This window comes from Brassica napus, unplaced genomic scaffold (assembly GCF_020379485.1).
Source record: "Brassica napus cultivar Da-Ae unplaced genomic scaffold, Da-Ae ScsIHWf_2600;HRSCAF=3348, whole genome shotgun sequence".
Lineage (NCBI taxonomy): Eukaryota > Viridiplantae > Streptophyta > Magnoliopsida > Brassicales > Brassicaceae > Brassica > Brassica napus.
The window spans coordinates 10105-24770 of record NW_026015906.1 but is presented as its reverse complement, the minus strand read 5'-3'; the positions used below and the strand labels follow the sequence as shown (position 1 = coordinate 24770).

Genomic DNA, 14666 nt, shown 5'->3' with positions numbered 1-14666 from the left:
TAGTAGTAGTACCAGCTAGTGAGCTGACTAGTAGGGTACTGAGCTGGGTGAACTGAAACCTAGCTTCATTGAGCTGTCCGAGCTACTCGTCCACTTCGTCAGCTACCATCTACTCGTCCTAGCTGTCTCTTAGCTTGTATAAGGTTTAAGTCTAAGTACCCTTATGTCCTTAACTTATTTCTCGACCATGGAACGCTCCCTATGATGTCCTAAGACTGGCTTGCATGTCCTCGAACCATGGCCGGTCCCGACAATCCTATTCAGGATTGGGGGCGGTGACACACATGACATCTGTGGGTGTCCGTCAGCACACACAGGACATCTGTGTGTGTGTCCGTCAGCACACACAGAACGTCTGTGGCAGTCCGTGTGTGTCCGTCAGCACACACGGACGTCCGTGGCTGTCCATCAGTACACATAAGCACGTTGGTCCTTGGGTGATTTTGGCCCACGTGGGCTGTCTGTTCAGTACACACAGGATGTCGCGGGTGTCCCCCAGCGCACACAGGACATCTGTGGCTGTCTGTCAGCACACACATGACGTCTGTGGCTGTCCGTGTGTGTCCATGGTGGTCCGTGTGTGTCCGTCAGAACACACAGGACGTCCGTGGCTGTCCGTCAGCACACATAGAACGTCAGTGCTGTCCATCAGTACATATATCAGCACGTTGGTCCTTGGACTCAGCACGCTGACCGTTCCCGTGGACTGTTCGGGTGATTATAGCCCACGTGGGCTGTCTGTTCAGTACACACAGGACGCCTGTCGGTGTCCGCCAGGACACACAGGACGTCCGTGGCTGTCCGTCAGCATACACAAGATGTCCGTGGCTGTCTGTGTGTGTCCGTGTGTGTCCGCAGCACACACATGACGTCCGTGGCTGTCCACCAGAGCGTTTTCCAGAAGAAAGGAAGTCCAAACTGTCACCCCGAGGCACTGGGCTGTTCCGGGTCCTTGAGAAGATCAATGACAATGCTTACAAGCTTGAGCTTCCAGGTGAGTTTAAGATTTCCCCTGTGTTTCAATGTATCTGACTTGTCCCCTTTCCTTGCAGATGATGGTGTTCTGAGGCCAGAAACTTTTCAAGGGGGAGGGAATGATGCGGCCATCCAAGTAGAGGTTCCCATAGTTACTAGTGGTCCAACTACCCGGAGTGGAGCCAAGGCCATAAGACTTGGATTCTCTAAAGCTGTCCAACAAATCCTTGATCAAGATGAAGAGCTGCTGATTGAAGAGATTGTCCAATTGAAGATTCAAGATCCAGCCGGTCCAATAGAGGTTCAAGACCAAGCCGGTTCCCTCCAATTCAGATCTCTCGGCCAGAACCAAAACGGCCTAACCATCTCTACATGTGATCTCGGTTCAGACACCTCCCCAAGCTCAGCCGGTTCTGAGTAATCCGCCCAATCCATTTAAGGTAAGCAGGTAAGATTTCAATTATGATTTCTAACCGGTTATGTTTCTGGTTTTGTGTTGGTTCTATTTAATTTCAATTCAAGAACTCATGGGCAAATTGTTTAAGTCTTTATTTCTTGAGTCCAATAATTCAAGGCCTTTGTTTAGCCTTTGCTTTAGCTTATCCTAGTAGAGTCGGCCCACTTTGTTAGGCCTTGTCGATTTTAGCTTGTCCAAGAGAGTCCATGTTGTTTTTTGCTTCAAGTCCCCTAGAAGGGCATAGCTGCAGGGTATTTAATCCCCACTATAAGCAGCCTTGTTTTTTTTTAGCTTATGAATATATGAGATAGTTTGCCCTAGAAAAACCCTTACTTTTCTCTCTAGTTTGCGTGAGAAGCCAACCTAGAAAGAGCCTTGAATCTTATCAAGTTTTCATCACCAAACTTGTGGCGATTCTTCATTCCATTCCATCCATCAATCCGGCCTTGAGAGAGACTTCAGTCCAGCAAGCCTGATTCCACCTTCACGCCATCTCCATCCCCTGTTTCTTGTTGAGAGAGACTTCAGTCCAGCAACCTGAATCCATCCTCCATCCCTATCCTTCTTTTGTTTTTGTTTCATTTCAGCATCATATAGTTATAGATCATCCATTGATATAAAAAACCCATAAAAAGTCATATTTACTTGCTGTTCTTCATTTTTCATTTAGTATTCTTCCTGTTCATCATTTTTGATTCATAAAACTCATAAAAATATTTCTCATTTGTTTCAGGAACCAGATCGGCCATCTCCATCTCTCGCGTCCGACCAAGCCGCGCCCTAGCCGTCCGTCCGTCCGTCCTGTCCAGTCTGGTTCTTGAACCTCTGATCGTCAATTTTAGCAGTCTGAATCCCAGCCTGTAACATTTGGTATCAGAGCCCAAGGCTCCTGAAAATCGGTTACATCTTTTCCATAAGACATCTTGTCTGCCGGTTTGTGTTCATCAACTAGTTGCATTTAAAAAAAAATTGTTCTTGCTGTTCTTGCTGTTCTTGTTCTTGTTCTTGGTAAAAAAAAAGTTTTTCTAGATCATTTTCGTGCATCAGTAAGATAGTCAACCTGTTTGTGAGATTGATCGACCAGCTTTCCTTATTGGGAGGTCGATTGACCAATTTGCAATAAATTTGATTCTTACTTGACCAAGTTAGCTAGATTGATTAGTTGCATTTAGTTTTGATTACCAATCCTTTTTATTTTTAAAAAAAAATATATTCCATCTGATTCAAATTCGAAATTTGATTTGCATTTGCATTTATACTTTCCTCTTTTGTTTTCTTGATTGATTTGATTTTTTCTTTCAAAGTTAAAAAAAAAAGATTTCCAGTTTCCAATTAAAACTTTAGATTCTAATTTCATATTTTCTGTAACAAAAAAAAAAAATTTCAACTTTCCTTTTTTTAAACTTTTCGAAATTCATCTTTCATATTTAAAAAAAAAAATAAACAAGTCATTTGCATCTATTTGTTTCATTGTTCTCTTCTTATATCTTCTATTTCCCTTTTGCACTTTATCTCTTTTCTTTCTTGTACACAGGAGAGACATGGGAGATGTCAATGCTAATGCTGTTCCAACCCAAGCTGACATCAACGCACAGCTAATGGCCGGCCAAGCCCAACTTACGGCCACTATGAATGCCGTGACCAAGCAGCTGGCTTGACTGGAACAACGCAACCGTCCCAATGATCCGCTTCCTAGGAGAAGGAACCATCCTTACTTGGAAGATCCACGGTTGTTCTCTGATGAGGACAGTTCAGATTCTGAACCACCTGATCGAGAAGAGCCTCGACCCGCCCACGCCGGACGAGAAGGCCGACGAGAGCATCGGATCCAAGGAGATGGGAGTCCAATCAGGAGGAGACGCCGAGAGGATGAAGTCCCTTGGCAAGGAGGAAAGGACCTCAAGCTTAACCCACCAACCTTTGCTGGAAAGGTCAACCCGGACGCCTACGTTGAATGGGAAAGGCGCATGGAATACATCTTCGAGTACTACAACTACTCTGAGGCCAGGAAGATAGCCTTAGCCGCGGCCCAACTGACCGAGAACGCTCTATCTTGGTGGGACAGAGAAGTGTCCGAGACCGGCCGAGTCTATAGAGTTGAGACTTGGGAAGAGATGCGATCCAAGCTTCGCACAAGGTATGTTCCTGCTTATTATCAACGAGACTTACAGAAACGTTTTCGTAAATTGTCTCTGGGAACGCGGACTGTAGAAGAGTACTATGAGGAGTTTGAGTCCCTCAGGAACAAGCTCAAGACACGCGAGACGCAAGAGACCATGATGGCTCAGTTCATGGATGGGTTACAAGACCGCATTGCCCAAAAGGTGGAGCGCCAGCAGTATGAGACCTTCCACGACCTGCTTCACTTTGCCGTCCAGGCCGAACAACACATCAAACGGAAAAACGCGTCCACAGCCAGAGGCAGAGGAACATGGACGCAACCGGCCTCCAAAGGAGTGGACATGGGCAAGTCCGTGGATGTGGAGAACCGGTTCAAGAAAAATCAGACTGAACCGTCCAAGTCTGGCCCATCCGACCATGGTAAGACCCAAGGTCAAAATCAACGTACCCGTGACATTACTTGATTTAAATGTCAGAGAAAGGGACACTATGCCAGAGATTGCCCCAACAAGCGTGTAATGATCCTCAAGGCTGATGGTGAGTATGAATCCCAAGACGAGGCAGAAGTTGAGACCATGGTTTCTGATGAAGAGGTAGTCGATTATGCTGAGACCGGAGAGCTACTGGTTACCAGACGATCTCTTAGTGCTCTCTTCGATCCTGAAACCGTTCAAAGAGAAAACATCTTTCATACAAGATGTAGCGTGGAACAAAAGGTATGTAGCTTGATCATAGATGGTGGTACTTGTACTAACGTGGCCAGCAAGTATCTTGTTGATAAGCTAGGTTTGGCCAAGACGCCCCATCCGCGGCCATATCGGCTCAAGTGGCTCAATGATGAGACTGAGCTCCGGATAGCCGAGCAAGTGGTTGTGTCTTTCAGTATTGGTAAATACCATGATCAGGTCAAGTGTGACGTTGTGCCTAAGCAAGCCGGCCACATACTTCTAGGACGGCCATGGCAGTTCGATAAGGAGACCATTCATCATGGCCGGACCAATGTCTATAGCTTCAGCCACAACAACAAGAAGCACAGCCTAGCACCTCTAAGTCCTCAAGAGGTTTATGAGATGCAACAAGCAATGGATTATGCCAGCAAGGTAAGTAAGACTAACTTATACATCACTTCCAGCCAAGTAGTTAAGTCTTTACACCATGAGACGCATGTGCTGCTAATGGTCTTTAGAGAAAGTTGTTTTGCAGGGATTGAGGCCACGGAGTTACCAGGCGAAGTACAAGGCCTCATGGAGCAATATAAGGACGTCTTTCCTGATGAGATCCCAGCCGGCCTACCTCCTATCCGAGGCATAGAACATCAGATCGATTTTGTGCCAGGCGCACCCTTGCCAAACCGAGCGGCCTACCGAGTTTACCCAGAAGAAGCCAAGGAGTTGGGAGAGACAGGTCCAAGACCTCATGGATAAGGGTTACATCCGGGAGAGTCTTAGTCCGTGTGTGTTCCGGTTCTATTGGTTCCAAAGAAGGATGGAACATGGCGCATGCGTGTGGACTGCCGGGCCATCAACAACATAACCATCAAATATCGGTACCGAATACCTAGACTAGATGATATGCTGGATGAACTAAGTGGGTCTGTTGTGTTCTCTAAGATTTATCTCAGGAGTGGATACCACCAAGTTCGAATGAAGGAGGAGACGAGTGGAAGACAGCCTTCAAGACCAAGCAAGGTCTATACGAATGGCTGGTCATGCCGTTTGGCCTCACCAACGCCCCCAGCACCTTCATGAGACTCATGAACCAGGTTCTTCGACCTTTCATAGGGAAATTTGTGGTTGTGTACTTTGATGACATACTGATCTATAGCCACTGTTTAGATGACCACCTTAGACACCTTGAACAAGTGATCAAAGTTCTTAGGCAAGAAGGCCTTTATGCCAACTTAAAGAAATGTGGTTTGCACTGATGAATTGGTTGTTTAAGGTTTTGTTGTTGTAGTTCACAGGGCCCGAAGGTAGATGAAGAGAAGATCAAGGCGATCCAAGACTGGCCTACACCTACCACCATTGGCCATGTTCGCAGTTTCCACGGCCTGGCCAGTTTCTATCGGCGGTTCGTCAAGGATTTCAGCACCATAGCCGCTGCCTTGACCTCTGTGATCAAGAAGAACGTATCCTTTATTTGGGGACCAGCCCAAGAAGAGTCTTTTAACAAGCTTAAATATAGTTTGACTCATGCACCTGTCCTTACTCTGCCGAACTTCGATAAAACTTTTGAGATTGAATGTGATGCTTCAGGGACAGGTATAGGAGCCGTGCTTACTCAAGGAGGACGTCCAGTGGCCTACTTCAGCGAGAAACTGAGTGGAGCAACCTTGAACTACCCAACCTATGATAAAGAGCTTTATGCTCTAGTGAGATCACTTGAAACTTGGCAACATTATCTTTTGTCTAAAGAGTTTGTTATTCATACAGATCATGAGACGCTTAAAACACATAAGAGGACAGACCACACTCAAGAGGAGGCACGCCAAATTGTTGGAGTTTGTGGAGACTTTTCCTTATGTGATTAAGTATAAGAAGGGCAAAGACAATGTGGTGGCTGATGCCCTATCCCGGAGACATACTCTTATCTCGACCATGGAAGCTAAGATCATGGGTTTTGAATTCATTAAAGATTCTTATGCCACTGACCTTGATTTTCAAGAAGCTTTCAGGAAAACCACACAAGGAGCATTCGGTGTTTATTACCAGCATGAAGGTTTCTTGTTCAAAGAAAAGAAGTTATGTATTCCCAAAGGCTCGATGAGGGAACTGCTGGTTCGGGAGGCTCGTGGTGGCGGCCTCATGGGACATTTTGGCCGAGACAAGACCCTAAGTGTCCTGACCGACCATTTCTTTTGGCCAAACATGAAACGAGATGTGGAGAACCTATGCGCCAAATGCATTGTCTGTCTCAAGATAAAATCCAGGTCACATCCTTATGGTTTACACATGCCACTACCTATTCCTAACCACCCTTGGGTAGATGTTTCTATGGACTTTGTGCTGGGCTTGCCCAAGATAAACACAAGGATTCCATTTTTGTAGTGGTGGACAGGTTCTCCAAGACGGCTCACTTCATACCTTGTGACAAAACCAATGACGCTACCCAGAAAGCCGATCTGTTCTTTAAAGAGGTGGTACGTCTCCATGGTATTCCGCGAACCATTGTGTCCGACCGAGACTCTAAGTTTCTAAGTCATTTATGGAAGACACTATGGGGTAAGATCGGTACAAAGCTATTGTTCTCGACCACTTGCCATCCACAACGGACGGCCAAACTGAGAGGTAGTAAACCGTACACTCTCTCAGTTGCTGAGAGCTACGGTCGGTAAGAACTTGAGGAACTGGTTATCCTGTTTACCGTTTATTGAGTTCGCTTACAACCATGCTAGACACTCTGCCACTGAACTTTCTCCTTTTGAAGTTGTTTATGGTTTTCAGCCTGAGATGCCTTTAGACATGTCCGAACTGCCAAAGTCTATGTTCTGCAGCCGAGAAGGTGCAACTAAGGCCGAGTTCGTTAAGAACATGCATCGGAGGGTTCGAGAGAAGTTAGAGGCAAAGGCGGCCAAGGTCAAAGCCCGTCTCGACCAGAAGAGAAAGGAGGTGCTGTTTGAACCAGGCGACTTAGTGTGGTTACACATGAGGCCATAGCGTTTTCCAGAAGAAAGGAAGTCCAAACTGTCACCCCGAGGCACTGGGCCGTTCCGGGTCGTTGAGAAGATCAATGACAATGCTTACAAGCTTGAGCTTCCAGGTGAGTTTAAGATTTCCCCTGTGTTCAATGTATCTGACTTGTCCCCTTTCCTTGCAGATGATGGTGTTCTGAGGCCAGAACCTTTTCAAGGGGGAGGGAATGATGCGGCCATCCAAGTAGAGGTTCCCATAGTTACTAGTGGTCCAACTACCCGGAGTGGAGCCAAGGCCATAAGACTTGGATTCTCTAAAGCTGTCCAACAAATCCTTGATCAAGATGAAGAGCTGCTGATTGAAGAGATGGTCCAATTGAAGATTCAAGATCCAGCCGGTCCAATAGAGGTTCAAGACCAAGCCGGTTCCCTCCAATTCAGATCACTCGGCCAGAACCAAACCGGCCTAACCATCTCTACATGTGATCTCGGTTCAGACACCTCCCCAAGCTCAGCCGGTTCTGAGTAATCCGCCCAATCCATTTAAGGTAAGCAGGTAAGATTTCAATTATGATTTCTAACAGGTTTATGTTTCTGGTTTGTGTTGGTTCTTTTTAATTTCAATTCAAGAACTCATGGGCAAATTATTTAAGTCTTTATTTTCTTGAGTCCAATAATTCAAGGCCTTTGTTTAGCCTTTGCTTTAGCTTGTCCTAGTAGAGTCGGCCCACTTTGTTTAGGCCTTGTCGATTTTAGCTTGTCCAAGAGAGTCCACGTTGTTTTTGCTTCAAGTCCCCTAGAAGGGCATAGCTGCAGGGTAGTTAATCCCCACTATAAGCAGCCTTGTATTTTTTATAGCTTATGAAATATATGAGATAGTTTGCCCTAGCAAAACCCTTACTTTTCTCTCTAGTTTGCGTGAGAAGCCAACCTAGAAAGAGCCTTGAATCTTATCAAGTTTTCATCACCAAACTTGTGGCGATTCTTCATTCCATTCCATCCATCAATCCGGCCTTGAGAGAGACTCCAGGCCAGCAAGCCTGATTCCACCTTCACGCCATCTCCATCCCCTGTTCTTGTTGAAAGAGACTTCAGTCCAGCAACCTGAATCCATCCTCCATCCCTATCCTTCTTTTGTTTTTGTTTCATTTCAGCATCATATAGTTATAGATCATCCATTGATATAAAAACCCATAAAAAGTCATATTTACTTTCTGTTCTTCATTTTTCATTTAGTATTCTTCCTGTTCATCATTTTTGATTCACAAAACTCATAAAAATATTTCTCATTTGTTTCAGGAACCAGATCGGCCATCTCCATCTCTCGCATCCGACCAAGCCGCGCCCTAGCCGTCCGTCCGTCCGTCCGTCCTGTCCAGTCCGGTTCTTGAACCTCTGATCGTCCATTTTAGCAGTCTGAATCCCAGCCTGTAACACGCTGGCCCTTCCTGTGGACTGTTTGGATGATTTTGGCCCATGTGGGGTGTCTATGCAGTACACACAGGATGTCTGTGGCTGTCCGCCAGCACACACAGGATGTCCGTGGCTGTATGTGGCTGTCCATCAGCACACACAGGACATCTGTGGCATTCTGTGTGTGTCCTTGTGTGTCCGTGTGTGTCCGTCAGCACACACAGGAGGGCTGTGGCTGTCCATCAGTACACATATCAGCATGCTGGTCCTTGGACTGAGCACGCTGGCCCTTCCCGTGGACTGTTCAGGTGATTTTGGCCCACGTAGGCTGTCTGTTCAGTACACACAGGACGTCTGTGGGTGTCCGTCAGCACACACAGGACGTCCGTGTGTGTCCGTCAGCACACACAGGACGTCCGTGGCTGTCCATCAGTACACATATCAGCACGCTGGTCCTTGGACTCAACACCTCCCTTCCCGTGGACGGTTTGGGTGATTTTGGCCCACATGGGCTGTCTGTTCAGTACACACAGGACGTCTGTGGGTGTCCGTCAGCACACACAGGACGTCCGTGGCTGTCCGTGTGTGTCCCTCTGTGTCCGTCAGCACACACAAGACGTCAGTGCCTGTCCATCAGTACATATATCAGCACGTTGGTCCTTGGACTCAGCACACTGGCCCTTCCCGTGGACTGTTTGTGTGATTTTGGCCCACGTGGGCTGTCTGTTCAGTACACACAGGACGTCCGTGGGTGTCCGCCAGCACACAGAGGACGTCCTTGGCTGTTTGTGGCTGTCTGTCAGCACACACATGGCGTCCGTGGCTGTCCATGTGTTTCCGTGTGTGTCCGTGGGTGTCCGCGTGCACGCACATGACGTTCGTGGCTGTCCGTCAGCACACACATGACGTTCGTGTGTGTCCGTCAGCTCACACAGGACGTCCGTATGTTTCTGTGTGTTTCGTGTGTGTCCGTCATCACACAAAGGACGTCTATGGCTGTTCATCAGTACACATATCAGCACGTTGGTCCTTGGACTCAGCAAGCTGACCCTTCCCGTGGAATGTTCGGGTGATTTTGGCCCACGTGGGCTGTCTGTTCAGTACACACAGGACGTCCGTGGGTGTCCGCCAGCACACACATGACGTCTGTGGCTTTCCGTCAGCACACACAGAACGTCCGTGGCTATCCATCAGTACACATAGCAACACGTTGGTCCTTGGACTCAGCATGCTGACCTTTCCCCTGGACTGTTCGGGTGATTTGGGCCCACGTGGTCTGTCTGTTCAGTACACACAGGACATCCGTGGGTGTCCGCCAGCACACACAGGACGTCTGTGGCTGTCCGTGTGTGTCCGTCTGTGTCCGTCAGCACACACAAGACGTCAGTGCCTGTCCATCAGTACACATATCAGCACGTTGGTCCTTGGACTCAGCACGCTGGCCCTTCCCGTGGACTGTTTGTGTGATTTTGGCCCACGTGGGCTGTCTGTTCAGTACAAACAGGACGTCCGTGGGTGTCTGCCAGCACACGGAGGACGTCCGTGGCTGTTTGTGGCTGTCCGTCAGCACACACAGGACGTCCGTGGCTGTCCATGTGTTTCCGTGTGTGTCCGTCAGCTCACACAGGACGTCCGTATGTTTCTGTGTGTGTCCATGTGTGTCCCTCAGCACACAAAGGACGTCTATGGCTGTTCATCAGTACACATATCAGCATGCTAGTCCTTGGACTCAGCACGCTGGCCCTTCCCGTGGACTGTTTGGGTGATTTTGGCCCATGTGGGCTGTCTGTTCAGTACACACAGGACGTCCGTGGGTGTCGGCCAGCACACACAGGACGTCTGTGGCTGTCCGTGTGTGTCCATGTGTGTTCGTCTGTGTCTGTCAACACACACAGGACGTCTGTGGCTGTCCATCAGTACACTTATCAGCACGTTGGTCCTTGGACTCAGCACGCTGGCCCTTCCCGTGGACTGTTTGTGTGATTTTGGCCCACGTGGGCTGTCTGTTCAGTACAAACAGGACGTCCGTGGGTGTCTGCCAGCACACGGAGGACGTCCGTGGCTGTTTGTGGCTGTCCGTCAGCACACACAGGACGTCCGTGGCTGTCCATGTGTTTCCGTGTGTGTCCGTCAGCTCACACAGGACGTCCGTATGTTTCTGTGTGTGTCTGTGTGTGTCCGTCAGCACACAAAGGACGTCTATGGCTGTTCATCAGTACACATATCAGCATGCTAGTCCTTGGACTCAGCACGCTGGCCCTTCCCGTGGACTGTTTGGGTGATTTTGGCCCATGTGGGCTGTCTGTTCAGTACACACAGGACGTCCGTGGGTGTCGGCCAGCACACACAGGACGTCTGTGGCTGTCCGTGTGTGTCCATGTGTGTTCGTCTGTGTCTGTCAACACACACAGGACGTCTGTGGCTGTCCATCAGTACACTTATCAGCACGTTGGTCCTTGGACTCAGCACGCTGGCCCTTCCCGTGGACTGTTTGTGTGATTTTGGCCCACGTGGGCTGTCTGTTCAGTACACACCGGACGTCCGTGGGTGTCCACCAGTACACACAGGACGTCCGTGGCTGTTCGTGGCTGTCCGTCAGCACACACAGGACGTCTGTGACTGTCCATGTGTGTCCGTGGGTGTCTGCCAGGACACACATGATGTCCGTGCCTGTCCGTCAGCACAGACAGGACGTCCGTGTGTGCCCGTCAGCACACACAGGACATCCATATGTTTCCGTGTGTGTCCGTCATTACACAAAGGACGTCTATGGCTGTCCATCAGTACACATATCCGCATGCTGGTCCTTGGACTCAGCATACTGACCGTTCCCGTTGGCTGTTCGGGTGATTTTGGCCCACGTGGGCTGTCTGTTCAGTACACACAGGACGTCCGTGGGTGTCCACCAGCACACACATGACGTCTGTGGCTTTCCGTCAGCATACACAGGACGTCCGTGGCTGTCCATCAGTACACATAGCAGCACGTCGGTCCTTGGACTTAGCATGCTGACCTTTCCCATGGACTATTCGTGTGATATGGGCCCACGTGGTCTGTCTGTTCAGTACACACAGGACAGCCGTGGGTGTCCGCCAGCACACAAAGGACGTCCGTGGCTGTCCGTCAGTACACATATCAGCACGTTGGTCCTTGGACTCAGCACGCTGGCCCTTCTTGTGGACTGTTTGTGTGATTTTGGCCCACGTGGGTTGTCTGTTCAGTACACACAGGACGTCTGTGGGTGTACGCCAGCACACAGAGGACGTCCGTGGCTGTTCGTGGCTGTATGTCAGCACACACAGGACGTCCGTGGCTGTCCATGTGTTTCCGTGTGTGTCAGTGTGTGTCCGTCAGCTCACACAGGACGTCCGTATGTTCTGTGTGTGTCTGTGTGTGTCCGTCAGCACACAAAGGACGTCTATGGCTGTTCATCAGTACACATATCAGCATGCTAGTCCTTGGACTCAGCACGCTGGCCCTTCCGTGGACTGTTTGGGTGATTTTGGCCCATGTGGGCTGTCTGTTCAGTACACACAGACGTCCGTGGGTGTCGGCCAGCACACACAGGACGTCCGTGGCTGTCCGTGTGTGTCCATGTGTGTTCGTCTGTGTCTGTCAACACACACAGGACGTCTGTGGCTGTCCATCAGTACACTTATCAGCACGTTGGTCCTTGGACTCAGCACGCTGGCCCTTCCCGTGGACTGTTTGTGTTATTTTGGCCCACGTGGGCTGTCTGTTCAGTACACACCGGACGTCCGTGGGTGTCCACCAGTACACACAGGACGTCCGTGTGGTGTTCGTGGCTGTCCGTCAGCACACACAAGACGTCCGTGGCTGTCCGTCAGCACACACAAGACGTCAGTGCCTGTCCATCAGTACACATATCAGCACGTTGGTCCTTGGACTCAGCACGCTGGCCCTTCCGTGGACTGTTTGTGTGATTTTGGCCCACGTGGGCTGTCTGTTCAGTACAAACAGGACGTCGTGGGTGTCTGCCAGCACACGGAGGACGTCCGTGGCTGTTTGTGGCTGTCCGTCAGCACACAGGACGTCCGTGGCGTCCATGTGTTTCCGTGTGGTCCGTCAGCTCACACAGGACGTCCGTATGTTTCTGTGTGTGTCCATGTGTGTCCCTCAGCACACAAAGGACGTCTATGGCTGTCATCAGTACACATAGCAGCATGCTAGTACTTGGACTCAGCATGCTGGCCCTTCCGTGGATGTTTGGGTGATTTGGCCCATGTGGGCTGTCTGTTTAGTACACACAGGACGTCTGTGGGTGTCGGCCAGCACACACAGGTGGGGTGTTGTCGGCCAGCACACACAGACGTCCGTGGCTGTCGTGTGTGTCCATGTGTGTCCGTATGTGTCTGTCAGCACACACAGGACGTCTGTGGTGTCCATCAGTACACTATCAGCACGTGGTCCTTGGACTCAGCACGCTGGCCCTTCCCGTGGACTGTTGTGTGATTTTGGCCACGTGGGCTGTCTGTTCAGTACACACCGGACGTCCGTGGGTGTCCACCAGGACACACAGGACGCGTGGCTGTTCGTGGCTGTCCGTCAGCACACACAGGACGTCTGTGACCGTCCGTGTGCCCGTCAGCACACACAGGACATCCATATGTTTCCGTGTGTGTCCGTCAGCACACAAAGGACGTCTATGGCTGTCCATCAGTACACATATCCGCATGCTGGTCCTTGGACTCAGCATACTGACCGTTCCCGTTGGCTGTTCGGGTGATTTTGGCCCACGTGGGCTGTCTGTTCAGTACACACAGGACGTCCGTGGGTGTCCGCCAGCACACACATGACGTCTGTGGCTTTCCGTCAGCACACACAGGACGTCCGTGGCTGTCCATCAGTACACATAGCAGCATGTCGGTCCTTGGACTCAGCATGCTGACCTTTCCCATGGACTATTCGTGTGATTTGGGCCCACGTGGTCTGTCTGTTCAGTACACACAGGACAGCCGTGGGTGTCCGCCAGCACACAAAGGACGTCCGTGGCTGTCCGTGTGTGTCCGTATGTGTCCGTCAGCACACACAAGACGTCAGTGCCTGTCCATCAGTACACATATCAGCACATGGTCCTTGGACTCAGCACGCTGGCCCTTCCTGTGGACTGTTTGTGTGATTTGGCCCACGTGGGTTGTCTGTTCAGTACACACAGGACGTCTGTGGGTGTCCGCCAGCACACAGAGGACGTCCGTGGCTGTTCGTGGCTGTATGTCAGCACACACAGGACGTCCGTGGCTGTCCATGTGTTTCCGTGTGTGTCCGTGTGTGTCCGTCAGCTCACACAGGACGTCCGTATGTTTTCTGTGTGTGTCGTGTGTGTCCGTCAGCACACAAGGACGTCTATGGCTGTTCATCAGTACACATATCAGCATGCTAGTCCTTGGACTCAGCACGGGCCCTTCCCGTGGACTGTTTGGGTGATTTTGGCCCATGTGGGCTGTCTGTTCAGTACACACAGGACGTCCGTGGGTGTCGGCCAGCACACACAGGACGTCTGTGGCTGTCCGTGTGTGTCCATGTGTGTTCGTCTGTGTCTGTCAACACACACAGGACGTCTGTGGCTGTCCATCAGTACACTTATCAGCACGTTGGTCCTTGGACTCAGCACGCTGGCCCTTCCCGTGGACTGTTTGTGTGATTTTGGCCCACGTGGGCTGTCTGTTCAGTACAAACAGGACGTCCGTGGGTGTCTGCCAGCACACACGGACGTCCGTGGCTGTTGTGGCTGTCCGTCAGCACACAAAGACGTCTGTGGCTGTCCATGTGTTTTCCGTGTGTGTCCGTGTGTGTCCGTCAGCACACAGGACGTCCGTATGTTTCTGTGGTGTCCATGTGTGTCCCTCAGCACACAAAGGACGTCTATGGTGTTCATCAGTACACATCAGCATGCTAGTCCTTGGACTCAGCATGCTGGCCCTTCCCGTGGACTGTTTGGGTGATTGGCCCATGTGGGCTGTCTGTTAGTACACACAGGACGTCTGTGGGTGTCGGCCGCCACACACAGACGTCTGTGGTGTCCGTGTGGCCCACGTGTGTCCGTATGTG

The 14666-nt window shown here is 50.2% G+C and overlaps 1 protein-coding gene across 1 annotated transcript; it reads left to right on the top strand.

Annotated features, from left to right (window-relative positions):
• Positions 1 to 4071: 4071 nt before the first annotated feature.
• LOC125601539 lies at positions 4072 to 7713 on the top strand. The gene is made up of 7 exons (XM_048773660.1): positions 4072 to 4957; positions 5164 to 5431; positions 5510 to 5924; positions 5986 to 6534; positions 6997 to 7161; positions 7210 to 7312; positions 7529 to 7713. Exons 1-7 carry the CDS (start codon positions 4072 to 4074, stop codon positions 7711 to 7713), a joined length of 2571 nt encoding a protein of 856 aa, XP_048629617.1.
• The last annotated feature ends 6953 nt before the right edge of the window (positions 7714 to 14666 follow it).

What these genes read in the sequence shown, in the direction of transcription:
- LOC125601539 (XM_048773660.1), top strand. Translation starts at nt 4,072, where the DNA reads ATGATCCTCAAGGCTGATGGTGAGTATGAATCCCAAGACGAGGCAGAA. An exon ending in CAAGTGATCAAAGTTCTTAG is followed by an intron (nt 5,432 to 5,509) that starts GCAAGAAGGCCT and finishes TTGTTGTTGTAG; the next exon opens with TTCACAGGGCCCGAAGGTAG. An exon ending in ATAAAGAGCTTTATGCTCTA is followed by an intron (nt 5,925 to 5,985) that starts GTGAGATCACTT and finishes TTATTCATACAG; the next exon opens with ATCATGAGACGCTTAAAACA.